Source organism: Epinephelus moara, chromosome 21 (assembly GCF_006386435.1).
Source record: "Epinephelus moara isolate mb chromosome 21, YSFRI_EMoa_1.0, whole genome shotgun sequence".
Lineage (NCBI taxonomy): Eukaryota > Metazoa > Chordata > Actinopteri > Perciformes > Serranidae > Epinephelus > Epinephelus moara.
Genome location: NC_065526.1, coordinates 23,382,817 through 23,398,622, shown reverse-complemented (window position 1 = coordinate 23,398,622; position 15,806 = coordinate 23,382,817). Strand labels below are relative to the sequence as shown.

At 41.8% G+C, this 15,806-nt stretch overlaps 1 protein-coding gene across 1 annotated transcript in view; it reads right to left on the bottom strand.

Moving 5' to 3' along the window:
- The window catches only part of abca4b (ATP-binding cassette, sub-family A (ABC1), member 4b), a 59,001-nt gene that overhangs the window by 24,894 nt on the left and 18,301 nt on the right, over positions 1-15,806 (bottom strand). The window contains exons 13-26 of the mRNA XM_050032929.1: positions 13,615-13,820; positions 12,324-12,500; positions 9,850-10,072; positions 9,442-9,663; positions 9,065-9,269; positions 8,880-8,978; positions 6,479-6,682; positions 5,951-6,128; positions 4,299-4,430; positions 3,779-3,918; positions 3,534-3,671; positions 2,951-3,132; positions 2,671-2,776; positions 117-322 (exon numbers count right to left, since the gene is read on the bottom strand). Of these exons, the coding sequence (XP_049888886.1) occupies positions 117-322; positions 2,671-2,776; positions 2,951-3,132; positions 3,534-3,671; positions 3,779-3,918; positions 4,299-4,430; positions 5,951-6,128; positions 6,479-6,682; positions 8,880-8,978; positions 9,065-9,269; positions 9,442-9,663; positions 9,850-10,072; positions 12,324-12,500; positions 13,615-13,820 (2,418 nt within the window). The remainder of the gene's footprint in view (positions 1-116; positions 323-2,670; positions 2,777-2,950; positions 3,133-3,533; positions 3,672-3,778; positions 3,919-4,298; positions 4,431-5,950; positions 6,129-6,478; positions 6,683-8,879; positions 8,979-9,064; positions 9,270-9,441; positions 9,664-9,849; positions 10,073-12,323; positions 12,501-13,614; positions 13,821-15,806) is intronic.

The window sequence follows — 15,806 nt, the reverse complement described above, 5'->3', positions numbered from 1 at the left end:
TCAGGCTTTGTTAACCTGATGTTTTATTCTGGAAGCTTTTATTTGCCATATTTTTTATGCAGTGTACGTGCAGCATCAAAACATCCACAACAGATGAAGACAGGAAATGTTCCTACCTCCTCCAGTGATGTATCAGAGATGCCAAAGCTACTGAGGCCAATGTCAGTAAGCATCTCCTCCAGCTCCCTGAACAGGCTGGCATATGCTCGATGTTTGAAGCCCTTATTGGGGAGTAGGTAGGTCAGCTCCTGGCCTATCGTCTCGATCAGCTTGGCTTCAGGGACATGGTGGTGGATGAGGCTAGTGATGCTCTCTATATCGCCTAGGAAGGAGACATAAACTCATCATTTATGGAGAGGGCACTTAAGAGTTAAGAGTCCCCAAAAATAGCAGACACCAAGGAAAGGACAAAGAAAGGGGAAACTGCTTATTAAGCCAAAAAACAAAAAAACAAACACTATTATTCGAGCACTAAAATGCATGAGTAAATTTGTGCTTGAATCATTGAATCTAAAGTCCTCGGGCAGAGTTGGGAGGAAAAGGCACACGGGTCAATATCACCACTAAATTATAAATGTGAGAAAACTGTGTGCTCTGTTTCTGTATCTGTTTTACAACTTGGATAAGTGGGCCAGTCATGATAATATCAGGCAGTGCAAACTGACAATCACACACAGGGTTGTGCTGCTACACTTGTGAGGACCCTCACTGACTTAAAGACCCTGAAAACCTATTTTATCAGTCAACACCTCACTACAAGCAGTGGGGCGTTACATGAGTGTAAAACAACATGTTGTTTGTTGCTATCTTTTATTTGTACAGCACCTGCCTTAAATTGTTTTTGGATGTGCCTGACTACTATGCTTTTTGTACCTTACATGAGCATTGACTTTTCTACCACAGTTCAAACAGTTTGGGTTATTTCACATTGGAGATTTCTGTGTTTGCGTTTTCATCTTTGATCTTCATGCTGGTTTAAGATGGACGAGACTTTGTCCGAAAAAGCTGATCTTACATTCACAAATGCAGATTCAGGAATCACTGAACCGAAGCATTACAACAGCTGTGTTTGCTTGTTTTGGCAGCACACAAAGTTAGATAAAACCACACTCACACAGTCCTAATTAAACAGATTAGATGAGTTTTGGACCAGAAATAATAACTAAGGATGTTTTTTTAAGATATTTAAAGATCCCCTACACTTAAAAATGCATTTTTCTTATGTTTGTGTCTCCTAAAATGTCTGATCTTGACAAAATAGGGTCTCGTATCTATGCAAAGTTTGTCACTAGAGAGGTGTTTTCACATCCCTCTACTGTAGGGCAGAGCGAACTTATTACACGTAATGTAAAAATTTCAGCCAGGTGGAATATATCTCTCTGCAAACTTTGATTAGACCTCGGGTGTTTAATGTCACAATGTGAAAACACGGTAACACTGTATCCGATATCACTGTATGTTTTATAACCACCAATGCTGTGGTCAGCCACAGCCAGTTAAAAGCTAACAAGCTAACAAACCACATAAACAAATAAAAGATGCTAACTACACTTATTCTGATACAACTGGTAGTCGCTCATTTTGGTGCACAGCAGACTCATCAGTGTTTGTCTGACTGAGGCAAACATTTATGGCTGAATCTCTCTGATGTTTCCTCTAATGCTAATGTTAGCCATCTTGATACACACTGCTCTGTAGTATGTGGGAGAAGAAGTCAGTCTGCTTCCAGCCCTTTTAAAGCACTTTAAACAAAATATTAATCATAGCAGAGTAATTTAATGTACTTCAGAACGTTCCAGAAGGGAATTTTAACTTTGACTGTTGCTGATTTTATCATAATCATGAATTAAATATATAGAAATACTGAATATGTGCAACCCAGCCTATCCCTAATTCCCTGGTCCCTGTCCCTAATGCTGCGTTCATATTGAATCTGGCAGACGGTGGGCGGCGAGCTGGATATAACTTTAGTGGTCGAGAGCAGGACACTAAAATTTGGTGAGGCTGGCAGAGGATACTAGCTTTTTGCCATCCTCTACAAAAAGGATTTACAACCGCATAATATGTAGCTCCTACACACAAAAAGGAAACATGGGTTATCTGGACAATTAAAAATTAAACTACATAAAATATATTTAAAATATCTACCTTTTTTAATATACCAAATATATGAAAATATTATATTTAATATTAATATATATTAAAAATATGTTAAAACACTCAATTGTGTTATTTAATATATTATATACCATTTTTTGTAAACAGTACAGCATCACAAGTGCAACATATTGTCTTACATTTTACAGTCTTGTTGTTTGCCCGAGTTGTCCGTCTCCTGCAGCTAATCTGGCTAACGTCTGCCTGATTCCATGTGAACGCAGCATAACTTTAATCATCACAACTACATGCCTAACCCCACCCCTTATCCTCATTTTAACCTAAATTTGAATGTGATCACAACTGGAAAATTAAGTCTTAAGTGCCCTAAACAGCTCTTTGAAGAAGTAAGAACTGGTCAGAATGTCCACGCTTTCCACAAATGTCCTCATTCACAGGGTCTGAATCTCAAGTTGTTAGATAAAAGTACAAGAGAACCCAGACACACAAACAGAGGGGGAGCAGCTCATGAGTATGCAGCTACAGTGAGAGAGACATGCAGTGCACACTTACCATCCAGAACTCTGTCTAGATGCTGGAACTGGTTCTGAGACTGATCTTTGTATCTAGTACAGATGGAGCAGGAACAGGAGCAGTCTGAGGCACAGTCGCAATCATTCTGATGGAAAACACCAAAGACAAGAACACCTTTACAAACTCAGAAATCCTGCCAGGAAACTGAAACTTTAACAGCAGAAAAGCAGGTGTGCTCCCTCGAGTGTCTGCTTTTGAAAGCGATTATGAAAAATAAACAGACATTGCAGAGACACTGCACATTGAAGATGGCTCTCACCTCCCTCTTCTTGAGATCCTTCATCCGGCGAACAAGCGTTAAATAGAAGCCGACTCCAAAGCAGTTCTTGAGGAAGAGGGGGGATCCGCAACAGTGGAGTTGTCCTTTGGAAATGATGGCGATGCGGTCACTCAGCAGGTCGGCCTCGTCCATGTGATGAGTGGACAGGATCACCGTCCGGCCTGCACACAGAGTCAGACTTTTCATACTTCTTATTGACATGTCATTTGAATCAAAAGAGGCCCATTCCAGATAAGCAAAAAAGTACAAGTTACCAAACTTTAAAGTGCCTTTGCCGACAGATTATTGATTTTATGACGGCAATTTTTGCTTTTGTTGTAGCAGTGGAGCTGAATTTTTCCGTTTGATCAGTTCACTACTTAATTCAAGTGCCTCAGGAGAGCTGTAGAGCTGCACAGGATTTGCTTCATTCTTCAGTATCTTCAGTGTAGCAGTGAAAAGTGGACATTGGGGGTGAGATGTATGGCGGTGGAGGTAAACTGTGGATCTAATGTTGACCTGGAGGACTACTATGTGGACCTTAATGGGTTTAATGAGACTTTGCAGCAATGAGATTTTTTACCAGTTCTGTATTTCAGTAGGAGGTCCCAAATGGATCGCCTAGAATAAGGGTCCACTCCCGAGGTGGGTTCGTCCAGAATCACGACCTTTGACCCTCCAACAAACGCCATGGCGACTGACAGTTTCCTCTGCATACCACCTGTAGAGTGTGTGAGAGGCAACGGTTCAGAGCAGAAACAGCGATGAAGGAATGAATGAAATCCTCTCTGTCGCTCTTTGACAAACACAGAGAAACAAGTGGTCCACCTGAGAGGTTCTGAGCCTCCTCGTCTCTCTTGTGAGGCAGCCCGAGGTCCAGCAGCATGTCCTCAACCTCCATCTCCGCCTCCTCCTGAGTGCGACCCTTCAGCAGTGAGTAGAATAGGATGTGCTCCTCCACTGTGAGGCTGGAAAAAAACAGGGCAATGGCAATAAAGATTTTTTTATGGAGGAAGAGTGTAAAATTGTTGTTTTGACAGTTTTTTGACTGCGAATGCTTTAAAGCTGTGGAAGTCTGAATGAGGAGGTGAGTCAGTAACTCTGGCTCTCAGCACCTGCTGTCAAAGCCAGTATTTGAAGAAGGTGCATTGATTTTAACAGAGTCTGGTCCTCATTTTACTGAAACTGAAAACACCTCTTAACTTAGAAGCTTTAAACCAAGAAATGCAACTGACAAGTCATTTTAGTTTGTTATTCAACATAGTGTAAGTAGTTCTTCCTTTACTTTCATGCATATTTGCACTGAAGTGACTCCCGTCTTGTCAGCAGTTTCTGCAGTGTAACTCACTGTTTGAAGAGGATGTTGTACTGAGGGCACATCCCCAGGGAGGAGCGGATGGTGTCTATGTCAGTCCTGATATCTTTTCCGTTAATGTAGGCTGTGCCAGATGTAGGAGGGTACAGGCCAGTCAGGATGGACCTGGGCAGAGCAGAAGTACATACAACAACAATACCATGACACAGAGGTTGACAGTTTGGGGTAGGATTTTCAGGAGATCATCACCTTGCACACAATATACATGTTAAATAGATATGAGAATCAGCCAGCCTCTGAGCCTGCATGACAAATCCTCTTTATGTGTTTAAACAGCCTATTCAATTATAGTCTTATTAAATTATCCAAGTTTACATAGTTTCAGACTAAACCTTTGAGCAGGATTTATATCTATGTGTCAAATCAATGCCGTACCTACGCCGTAGCCTAACGTGCACATCACCTGAAATGTAACGTCGCTGTGACGCAGACCTCCTGCCTATTTTTGTAAGCTGAAACCATTTCCCTCAGTGGAAACAAAGCTTTTATTTGCTTTCATTTTACAGAAACAAAGATTCTATTTACTTTAATTTTACACTAAATAGCATTTTAAGTCTTGTGTGTGATTTATCCTGGCTTCATACGAGTAGAGGAAAGCTCCACTAGTTGCTAGGCTAATTTATACTACGCAAAATGCTATAGGCTTTTGCTAAGAATGTTAGCATGTTGCATTTGTTTGGAAAACGTGTTTAGTATAAGACAGTTGTTTTGTCGGTGAACCTTGTCAGTTGTATTGGAACTGAATTTTGTAATGTTACCTTTGTTAAATGTGGTTGCTCTCCCTGGTTTCATATCAGTAGAGGAAAAGTCTTCTAGCCGCTAGGCTAATTTATACAATGTAAAATGCCATAGGCTTGTGCTAAAAACTTTAGCATGTTGTATTTGTGGGGAAAGTGTATCCAGCAAAAGATAAATGCTTTGTCTGTGAATCATACGAGTTGTAGTGAGGCTGATTTGTGTGCTTGGGTTTGAAATTGTCTTTATTAAGCCATGTTTAATGTGTGTTTAATGTGTGTTTTGAGTGTGTTTTGAATCAACTAAACTTAACAGCACTTCACAGAATCCTCCGCCGCCGACTAGTGTTTTGGAGGTGTAACTGCAGTGTGACACAGACACACCACCGCACAAGTATAAATGCTCACAGCGGCGTAGACCACATGCGTAGGCTTTGTTGTAGGCTCTGCATAAAGCTGACGCACAAATATAAATCCTGCTTTACTCTACTTTGTAATTTAATAGATTAGCAACTTTTTAAAGAAAGAAAAGAAAGTTTGTAGTATTTAGGGCCATCTATTGGCAGACATGGTATATAATATTTATAAGTATGTTTTCATTTGTTTAAAATCACTTGAAAATAAGATTCATTGTGTTTTCATCGTCATAGAATAAGTCATTTATCTCTGTATATGGAGCGGGTCCTCTTCCACGGAGTCCGCCATGTTATTTCTACAGTAGCCCAGAACGGACAAACCAAACCCTGGCTCTAGATAGGGACATTTGCATTTTCATATCAGCCACTGCAGTTCTACAAATTTGGCAAACGGGAGATGTTTGAATTCTGCAACCTCACCACTAGATGCCACTAAATCCAACACACTGGACCTTTAAATCTGGTTTCAGCTTACATAGTGGTGGTTTTTCCAGCCCCATTGTGCCCCAGGAAGGATGTGATCTGGCTTTCATAGAAATTGATGCTGAGACAGTTGACAGCTGGACGAGATCTTTCATCAAACACTTTCACCAGGTCCTGGATCTGCACCCCCATCACCAGGCCCACTGGGTCAGGCTCGAAGAACAACTGACCTGCATGAGAGAAAGAGTCAACACTTCAACAGTAAAAATGAATTTAATCCAGTAATCTAGAAACTCCTATTTTGGTTTATGATTTAAAATATTTTTAAATGCATCATCAAATTTACAGCCTCCCTGATAGCAATATAACACGATATTTATTTATTTTTTCCCTGCTCTCCTATCTGTGCTGCTCCCTCCCGGTCCTGCAGATTAAAGGTGTGGCGTGTTACCCTGCCTGCCCACCAGATGTCCTCCATGTTTTCCCCACATGCAGTTTGATGGCACTTTCCTATCTCCACTCAGTCTTTCTTTTGGTTACTGCTTGCTCTTAGGCTTCAGTTCTGTATTTGTGTCCTTACCATTTTCCCCTGAGTCATGACACTCCTCCTGGTTTGGAGTTTCCTCTTGTCGTCTCAGCAGCTCCCTCTCTCTCTCCAGCTGATCCCTCTTACGTTGGTGCTTACAGGTTTTCCTGCTGGCTGAGCCGTTACAGATGTATGTCTCTGGTGAGCCCCTGCTCTCAATGTCCTTCTCCATGTTGTCTGGTTCAGGTTTCTCAGGAGCTGAAAAAGACCGCATAGCCATTCCTTAGTTAGGATATGTTTGGTGCAGTTTTCTCTATCATGTGAAAAGTTCTCCTCTCAGAGTCGACTACAATGTTGCATAAACATGTGTGTTGCTTGTGATGGTAACAGTGCTTCTTTAGTGTTAAGTGTAGTTTAGTGTTTAGTGTTGTTTAGCTTGTTTTTGCTGCTGTCAGGCACAGATTGTTTTTATAAGTGTCTGACAGCATTATGGAAAGGATCCCTGAAGAGGTCGACCTTTTGTTAAGGAGTAAGATCTTTTTTGTTCAACCAAAAACAGTCCTGACATCGTTCGCCAAACCCACCAGACTACATTTAAATAAACAGCAATTTTATTGTGTATAGCAGTGGTTCTCTTAAAGGGTGTGCCGTGATGCAAATCCAGGTGTGCCATGGGATTTTGTGATAACCACACATTATTATTCCAATATTCAAATGGGCCTATACAAAAAGTTATGAATGAATTTTTAAATGACTGTGTCAGTATGTTGTGCGCACCCATTTCCTAATGAAGAGGCAAACTCTGACTAAAAATTGTAATTTAATTTGATTTCATTTGAATCAACTGAATAAAACCTTCACAGGATAATCCATTCCCCAATAAAATGGATGTGTTATGGTTGCTTTGATGTAATTTAAAAAAAAAATATATATAAAGAATTCTTGAATCATTTTGTTAAATATTTCATGAGAAATAGTTGGTTGTCAATTGTTATTTGATATCAGTAAATTAAAAACAAAAATGTATCTTGTGATAAGAGTGATAACCACCACATTGTGCACAGATATAAATACAGGTGTGCATTTAGATTTTGGCTTGTCCTTTGGTGTGCCTTGGGCTCAAAAAAACACTAGTGTATAAAACACAGGGTATAAAAATAATGGACATAGCTACTGGACTTCATCCATTGGATCGTAGGCTCCTGTTATAAAGCCTCAAGTTTGGCATTTTAGCAGTCGCCATCTTGTTTTTTGGAGTCACCATACGTGGACGCGTGATGACCCCTAGGGGATTGTTAGGGCAACTGGAAACACCTGAGAGTGTTTCAGGTTATTTAAGCCTGTGTGCAGCTGGTAGCTCACTCTCTGGCTGAACCTTGGCTGTGCTGCTCCTTCTTCCTGCTCCTCTTTGGTTTGGTTTGGTAATGGTGCCTTACGTCTTTGTTTTGCTTTTATGCACCTTTACAGCACCTGCACACATTTTCCACTCATGCACCACACACACTACTGACACCACTGACCTCCATTCTCCACACTGTAAATATTATGTTAATCTTTAATGTGGTCTAATTTGATTTAATTTGATTAAATATATATCTTTCAGTTAACTTTGCCATGGTGTGTCTCCATTTCTGTTGTTGCCTTTTGAGTCGGGTCATAACAAGGGGAGAGGCTGGTGCTTTGGAGGAATGAGAGGTGGCTCTGACTGAGAAGCTGAGGACACTATTGGCAGACAGCCTGTCACTCAAAGCAGCCCTCTTTTAATAATGCATAACTTTAAGCTTAATAAAATGTAAAAGTGGACGGAAACTGATGGTACATAATAAAATGTAAAAGTGGACGGAAACTGATGGTACATATTGCCCCAAGTGGTTACGCTGCAGCCTGTTTTGTCGTCCAGGTTGAAAAATATGGAAGCTATCCTGTAAAACAATGTGCGCACTCAACCTGCAGTTACGTGACTTGTATGGGAACTACATGGAAACGTGCATCCTGCTCACATATCTTTATTTATTTGCTTATAAGCTGGATCTAAAGTCTAGAGCAGCAGTTACAGGTTGATTTTGTTCTTTTTAAACTTGCTCTTTTCTTCATTCAGCCATTACGTTGGCCAGGATGACTCACTTTCAGAACCTGTGCCTGTAAGAGTGTCTCCTACCAAGATGATGGCTCATTTCCTGCTCCAGGAGTGCTGGAGGGGGGCAAGGGAGGAAATCTTTCTCATGGGCATATCAACTCATTATATACCTTACACTGACCTTTTCAATACAACCACAATCTTCCGGCAGGATTTATACGCTTTTCTGAGGAGCAATTATTTTTTAGTAAAGAAATAAGGGCAGACATTCACTTCACCCACTCAGGTTTTACTTGCAAAACTCAATAAAGCCACAAAGCTCCACTCTGCTCTCTTATTATAAAGCATGCAAGAGACTTTAGAGTCAGCAACACTAACCTTGATCTGGCATTTCTGTGAGTGAGTGTGAATGTGCAGGTGTTTGCCAGTATGAGGGCTGGAACGGGAAGTAGAATGGTCTACCAATGCCATACTGTCCTGCAAAGGAGAAATGAGATACAATTTTCAGTGTAATAAGCTTGTACTACCCTAAAGTAAATCATACAGTATATTGGCAGCCTAACCTGGGAAGACATTATCCAGATACCAGGCCAGGACAGCATACAGGACAGCGTCAAACACCATCATGAGGATGGACATGAGGAAGGAGTAGGTGTCTTTCTCTAACGGGCTGGTCATGATGTTGTCCCACTGCAGACCCAGACCCTGCTCCTCATACCGTGACAGGTACTCTGTCCCGAAGCCAAAGGCCACTGGAGACAACAAGCTCTAGAGAAACAGAGGGACGCATACATTATATATACTTGATTCACTGATTCAATGTCGGATTAAATACTCTCTACACTTGCAAGTGCTTGTGCTTTAACAGTATCTACATGTGTTCATGTACTGGTAAAATATGTCACACACACATACACACAAGAAAAAAAAACAGACATACAGCAGCCAACTTGATGTTCTTGGTGATGCGGTCCTGCCAGGCAAAGCAGAGGATATGTGGCAGATAGAGGGTGAAGTAGATGATGCCACTGCAGGCGGCTGCCAGGTTGGCCTTGTTGAAGAACACACTCATGAGGAAACACTGCATGATGGTGGCGACGGTGAAAGTCAGCAGGAAAAAGAAGACGAGGATGGGGTCGCTGTAATTCAGCACCTTTCCACCCTGAGAGAAAAAGATGCAGGGCAACATTAGAACATTTCTCTCCATATATCGAGCTTTTTAAAATCATCCACAAGAGGGCACCATTGCATGCTACAAAACATTTACCCTCCAAACAATCAAAACTTGACCCTAGTTTCTCTGTAAACATGGCCTCCCTCTTTCACCTCCTCTGCCCTGTTTCCTCACCATGATGATGGAGGTGAGCAGCGCTGTGCTTGCAGTCATCATGACGAAGCTGTCGATGAAGCACGTGTACCAAATGACTCCGTTGTCGACCCCCATGGCTTTGAGAGTCTCCTTGAGGCGCAGCTCCTTCTCCAGCACGATGCTCTTCACAGTCATGGACACAGAGTAGATCCAGGCCAGCACCATGAACATGGGGAAGCAGCGGTTCAGTGTGATCATGAAGCTGGAGGAGGAGAGTGGAGCAAAGAAGGAGAGGAGGTGAGGATGTGACCACAGAACTGGATTAAGAAACCTCATGTAACCCATGGATAATCTTGTTTTTGATCACCTGCTGTTGTTCTCAACACACCAATACTATTAATGACTTTTAAACTATTTAACTGATGTCCTCTTTTAATAATAAGACGATTGCGGGACAGAGATTTCACAGAATGAGAGTTTAAGAGAGCAAGATTAAAGCCAAGTGTAAGATTTTAAAATATCAGATTTGGTGCCACCCAGTGGTTATACCAAAAATAACACTCTGACAGACAACTTATGCACCCCACATCCCCCAGAAATCTGGCCTGTTGACACTAAGATTCATAGGCTAAATAAACCACCTGTTAAAAAACAGTTTGCAGGACTTTCTGACTGTTATTTGGGTTTTGCAGTTCTCCAGTGCTGCTGTCACACTTTCATGTGTTTTTTTTGTTTTGTTTTGTTTTGTTATTTGATGAAAATATCAGCCTGGGAACCAGACGAATCTGCGAGCTCATGTTTCATTTGCTCTGGCAGATGTGTCTGGTCCCCGTCCCGTTCAAACAGATTTCCACCCAGCCAGATCCTGGGCAGGCCAATCACAACTGTTTATCTAATATGGGGCGGGTATGATACCATGATTAAAAGAGCAGCATCACTGATCTCTGCTCCGTCCAGCGCAACACACTAGGCTCACAAGAGTCAGATCAGATATGAGTTAAGATTCTGTTACTGCGTTACCTATTTCTTGCCTAAAATGTTTCCAGAAAGACATTTTAGTGAACTGTTTAGGTGTGATTTGAGAATGTTTTTTGACCAGACCACCATATATTTCTTGCTTGAAAACAGACCAAGCACCGCTCCAACTTGCATGTGTCGCTCAGCGCTACGTCAGTTTCATTGCAAGCTTCATTGCTCTGAAATGTTGTTAGTCTATCCAATTGCACCCAGAGGCATTTTGGATTTTGCCCATTGAAAACGCAGTGGGAATCAAAAATGAACCAAGAGGTTTCACACTAATTCATGCATGTAAATTAGTTCTAATTTCTAATTTCATTTAGGGTCATCAGTGCTAAAAGCTTCATGGAAGCGTTTTTGGGGGGTATAAAGTAGGGCTGCCCCTTAATAATCGACCAAACGTTAGTCAGCCAGAAAGGTCATTAGTCTGCAAGATTTCATTGGTCACTTAGTCACAGAAAAAAAATTAAATAAAATAAAACAAACATGAATCTATTAGGAGCTGCGTCTTGTCAAAATAAATCAAAACCTATATGACTGGACCATGTGGCAATTTAATTTAAAAGGACAGACACAGGAAGTGGCCATGCTCAGCAGTCAGACAGGAGTCACGATACAAACCAATCACAGCCGACAGACATCTTTCCCTTCTTCTGTAAATATCAGTCTGATAAATACGGAAAAGTTGATCATGTTAGTGCAGGGCTACCCACAGCTTTACATCTGTCCCACGGACGATAGGCCTACACACTTACAAACAGCTGCTGGAATATCAGCTCTGCACTCAGGACTTCAGGTAAATAGGCTATACAGTGCTTGTTAAGCAACCTCAGACACAACCTGCCGCCATGCTCTTGAAAGCTAGCACAGAAAAGACACAAGAGTAGTGCCCAGCACCCTACCCCATGTTTTCCTGGCGGTTAAAGACGCGGCATGTGTACGGCCCCTAATTTCCAGGTCTGATACCTGCGGTTATTTCACAGGCTAGTTAATAACATGTCGGGCAGGAAATCCAAAGTGTGGGATCATTTTGAGAAGGTGAAGGACGAACCCAAGGTGATATGTAAACTCATCCTCATTGGTCGACTACAAACATGACGCCATATCTGAAACATGGAAGTAGCTACATGCCCATTAGCCACTCAGCACAATCATTACTGCTTTGCCAACAGCGTCATTAACAGGCGGCTCGCTCAGTGTGTGACGTGCGTAAACGTAAACGTAAGTACGGTTTTGTATTTCTCTGTAATGTAGCACAGTGTTAACAATGTTACTGACACTATTCTTTCTCACACCTTGAACTCAAACCATTGTGTTGCCCCGCCCAAAACATATAATTTAATAATCAAATTAATATCGTAAACATGCAGGTGACTACTCGACTGATGGTCCTAAATGACGACTATTGGTCGACTAGGAAAATTCTTAGTCGGGGGCAGCCCTGGTATGAGATATCCATCTTGTGAATGATCTTGTGTTACATGAAATTCACTCACAGGTCATCCACATAGCACGGATATGGCATCTGCTGCACGTAGACCCCGAGTGGCCAGTCTTTGCCTGTGTGAATCTTGATGATTCCATGTTCAATCATGTCCTGCAGGTAGGCAAAGCCGCCCCAGATGTACCTCTGGTCCTCCATAGGGTCTGCTCTGGGGCCGGGGTCCCAGTACCTGAGAGGAGGATACAGAGAGTGAATGACAGAGGTAGCTGGAGGATCTAATGGGTTAAATGTAGCCACAAGATCATTCATCACACAAACAATTGACTTAAGCTTTATTTGTTGTACAAAATAATCCCAATCACAGCCTCCATTCAAAACACTGTCATATTAAAACATCCCGAAGCCAAAGTCTCTAAGCCACGTACACCACATGTACACTGCTTTTACTTAAGCGGATAAGTCCAAGGCAAAGCCCTCTTACAATCTGATTATTCAATTGTATAGAGGCAGAACTCCCACTGGGTCCATTACAGCCAGTTGGTGTGCTGTAAACAGTGAAAACATTTTGTTCACCCCAGGGGCTATTGACACACAGCCTGTTTATGAATGGGAGATCAAAGGGAGAGGAAAATGCATGTGAGGGGCTCACATGGGAGGATGAAAGGGCAGGTATTGAGTTAATATGGAACCACCGAGAGACTCTGGAAAACACATTGAGGCCAGCTGGAGAGGGTTCTCTTTTCCTCCTTTGAGGAATGTGACAAATCCATATAAATTGCCTCATTAATACGGCAGCAACAACGTGAAAAAATGAGGCAACGGTAGGTTGTCAGGGTGATTTGGTAGTCTAAACGTTAATGGTTGGATTCGACTTTGTGTGTGCGTACCAGTCAGCTGCAGTGAAATGGATTGGAATTTGATTTTGCTGTTCTCTTTTTTCTCCTTTCTAATAAAATGTTTATACCCCAAACTTGTTGTGCGATGAATTAGCGACTCTCAATGGTTTGGAATCCATGGCCCTGATAGAGCTAAGGATCTGAATCTATGGTCACAGCATGATTAAGTGGATACGAAAAAGCAAAAACATGTCCTGCTACACAAATATACAAATTTTTCTGACTTCTCTTTATTTTTGTCTCATGAAAAACATGACTATTTCACCATTTCATGTCTTAAAATCTTCCTCAAAAAAAAGCAATGTGAGGTTAGAAAGAAACCCTCAATGCTCAAAAATGACATATACATGATAAGGAGTCAAAGCAGACACTTAGCTTTATCTTGAGGGGTCACGAGTAAAAAAGATCAGGCAACAAAACTCCACACTCCACGCAGTTGCTACTGACCTGTCTTTGATCTTGTTGGTGCGCTCCACTGCATCGATGTCCATGCGGATCTTGTACTTGACATGCGGGGGTACACTGTTGGTCCAGGGATACATGTCCATAAAAACCACGCCGGCCCAAAACTTGTTCTCCTCCAGCAGGTACAAGGCCTGATGGTTCATCTGGGACTCGTCGGTGTAAGCCACAAATTTATCCAGCTTGATGCACTGTGAGCAGAGGAGAAGAGTGTGTGATGTTGGGAAGATGTTGTGTGCTACAGCTGTGAGACTGCATGTACACATAGGTCCGGAGCAAAGTGCATCCCCAGTGTTGAGTACTGACAGGTGTCAAGTACCAAAAGATGGTACTGAATGCTTGGTCAGATTTCTAGTCTCATCTACTTATATTTTTATCTATCAATTGTAATGTGGACATAATGACAAAGTGGGTAGAGGCAAATAATAGAACCGTCTGATAAATACATAAAATTACATCACTTTACTGTAATACAGCCTTTAAAACCAGGAAAAGACAACACTTGATGATAATAATGATATCCAAAATTAAAGACGATATCTAGTCTCATATTACACTATCCATATAATATCAATTTATATTTAGATTTATAATACTAAAGACCTAATACATATTTAATTCATCTTTACATTTTACACACACTATGTTTATGTTCTGCAAACTGGGGGCAATACTGGCACAGTAATCAATACCCAACAACAAACAAGACCACACTATCTGCTTGTGTTGCCGTAACACCCATGCATTTATAAGTGATAAAGTTAGCTAAATGAAAGACAGGTTTTGGTATTAAAAATGTGTTTATATTCCTCAAACTAGGGCAGTAGGGTAACAAAAAAAGCAGAATTTGGGGTCTGTACCTTTACTCAGGTATTGTATTGTATTGAAAGGTTTCTGACAATACCCTGCCATAATGATAATATTGTGCGTAGTTACAGTATGTGAATTCCCATTTGCTCCTAAAGAAGTATTTCACTGCTGGAAAGATGGTCTTTTCATAAAACTAAGCTGTCTGTGCAGTAGCAGGACGCAAATGCTTTTGACATTGGTGCTATGTGACCAGACAAAACAGAGAAAAAGAGCTGTGGCATTTGCTTTTGCTCGAGGTAGAAAACCTACAACTACCAGAATGCACTGTGCCGCACCGACCCAATAAACGCTATTGCTGGAGGGTGATAACCTGGAAATCCAGATGCCCCGCCCCTCAGTAAATTCGAATTTGCTCTGCACGGGGATCTGGCCCCGACGAGCAGAGCCTGCTGAATCACCATCGGACCAATCGGATCAGTCTATCTGACAGAGGCGGGCTCTGGGCGGGCGTAACATGATGAAGTCAAAAAGTAAACAGCCAAGATGGCAGCTGCCGAAGGACCACGTCCATTCAATTTAGCTTTGGAAGAAACGCTAAGCCAACTACACTTATCTTTTTCCTTGACAGAGGAACAGAAGACTGCCCTAGAAGCCTTTGCTTCCAGGAAGGACGTTTTTGCCGTTTTGCCGAGGGGATACGGCATTATGTGAGCCTGTCCGTTTTGACACAGGAAACAATATGGCGGCCAGCTGTAATCTGTAGTTTCAGCAACAGACCCAGAGCAAGCAAAAATCCACCAAATGACGCATTTCGAGCTTAGAGACGAGCAGGGAGATCTGAGCACTGGTAAGGTGGAGGGACATTTACCACAGTCCATAGACACATACTACCCACACTGTTATGACACAAAGCTGGTAGAAAATCAGCTAAGTCCCTTTAACAGAACCATCTTTCACTGAGGCGATCTGGTGACATGGGAAAATCTGAGCTACTACATTCATTCTGCAGCGACACACACAAAAACACACACACACACACACACATTCAGGAAAGAAAAGACATGCACTCGTGTATCTAAACACACATGAACACAACTCCATGCACCGACACACAAACAACTAGACTCACTTTCTCACATGCACACACACACACGCTCTGTCTCTTTATGATACACGTGTAATTACCATGTGAAACTCTCATCCTACACACACATACACACACAGAAACACACACACACGCTGCTCTCTAACCCTCCACACCCCTGTGTACACCGTGTCTAATGTCTCCATTCACATTACTGTACAATACCCTGAGAGTGCTCAAAGAGAGAGGAGAGACCACTTCCCATTCATCTTTACGAGACCAT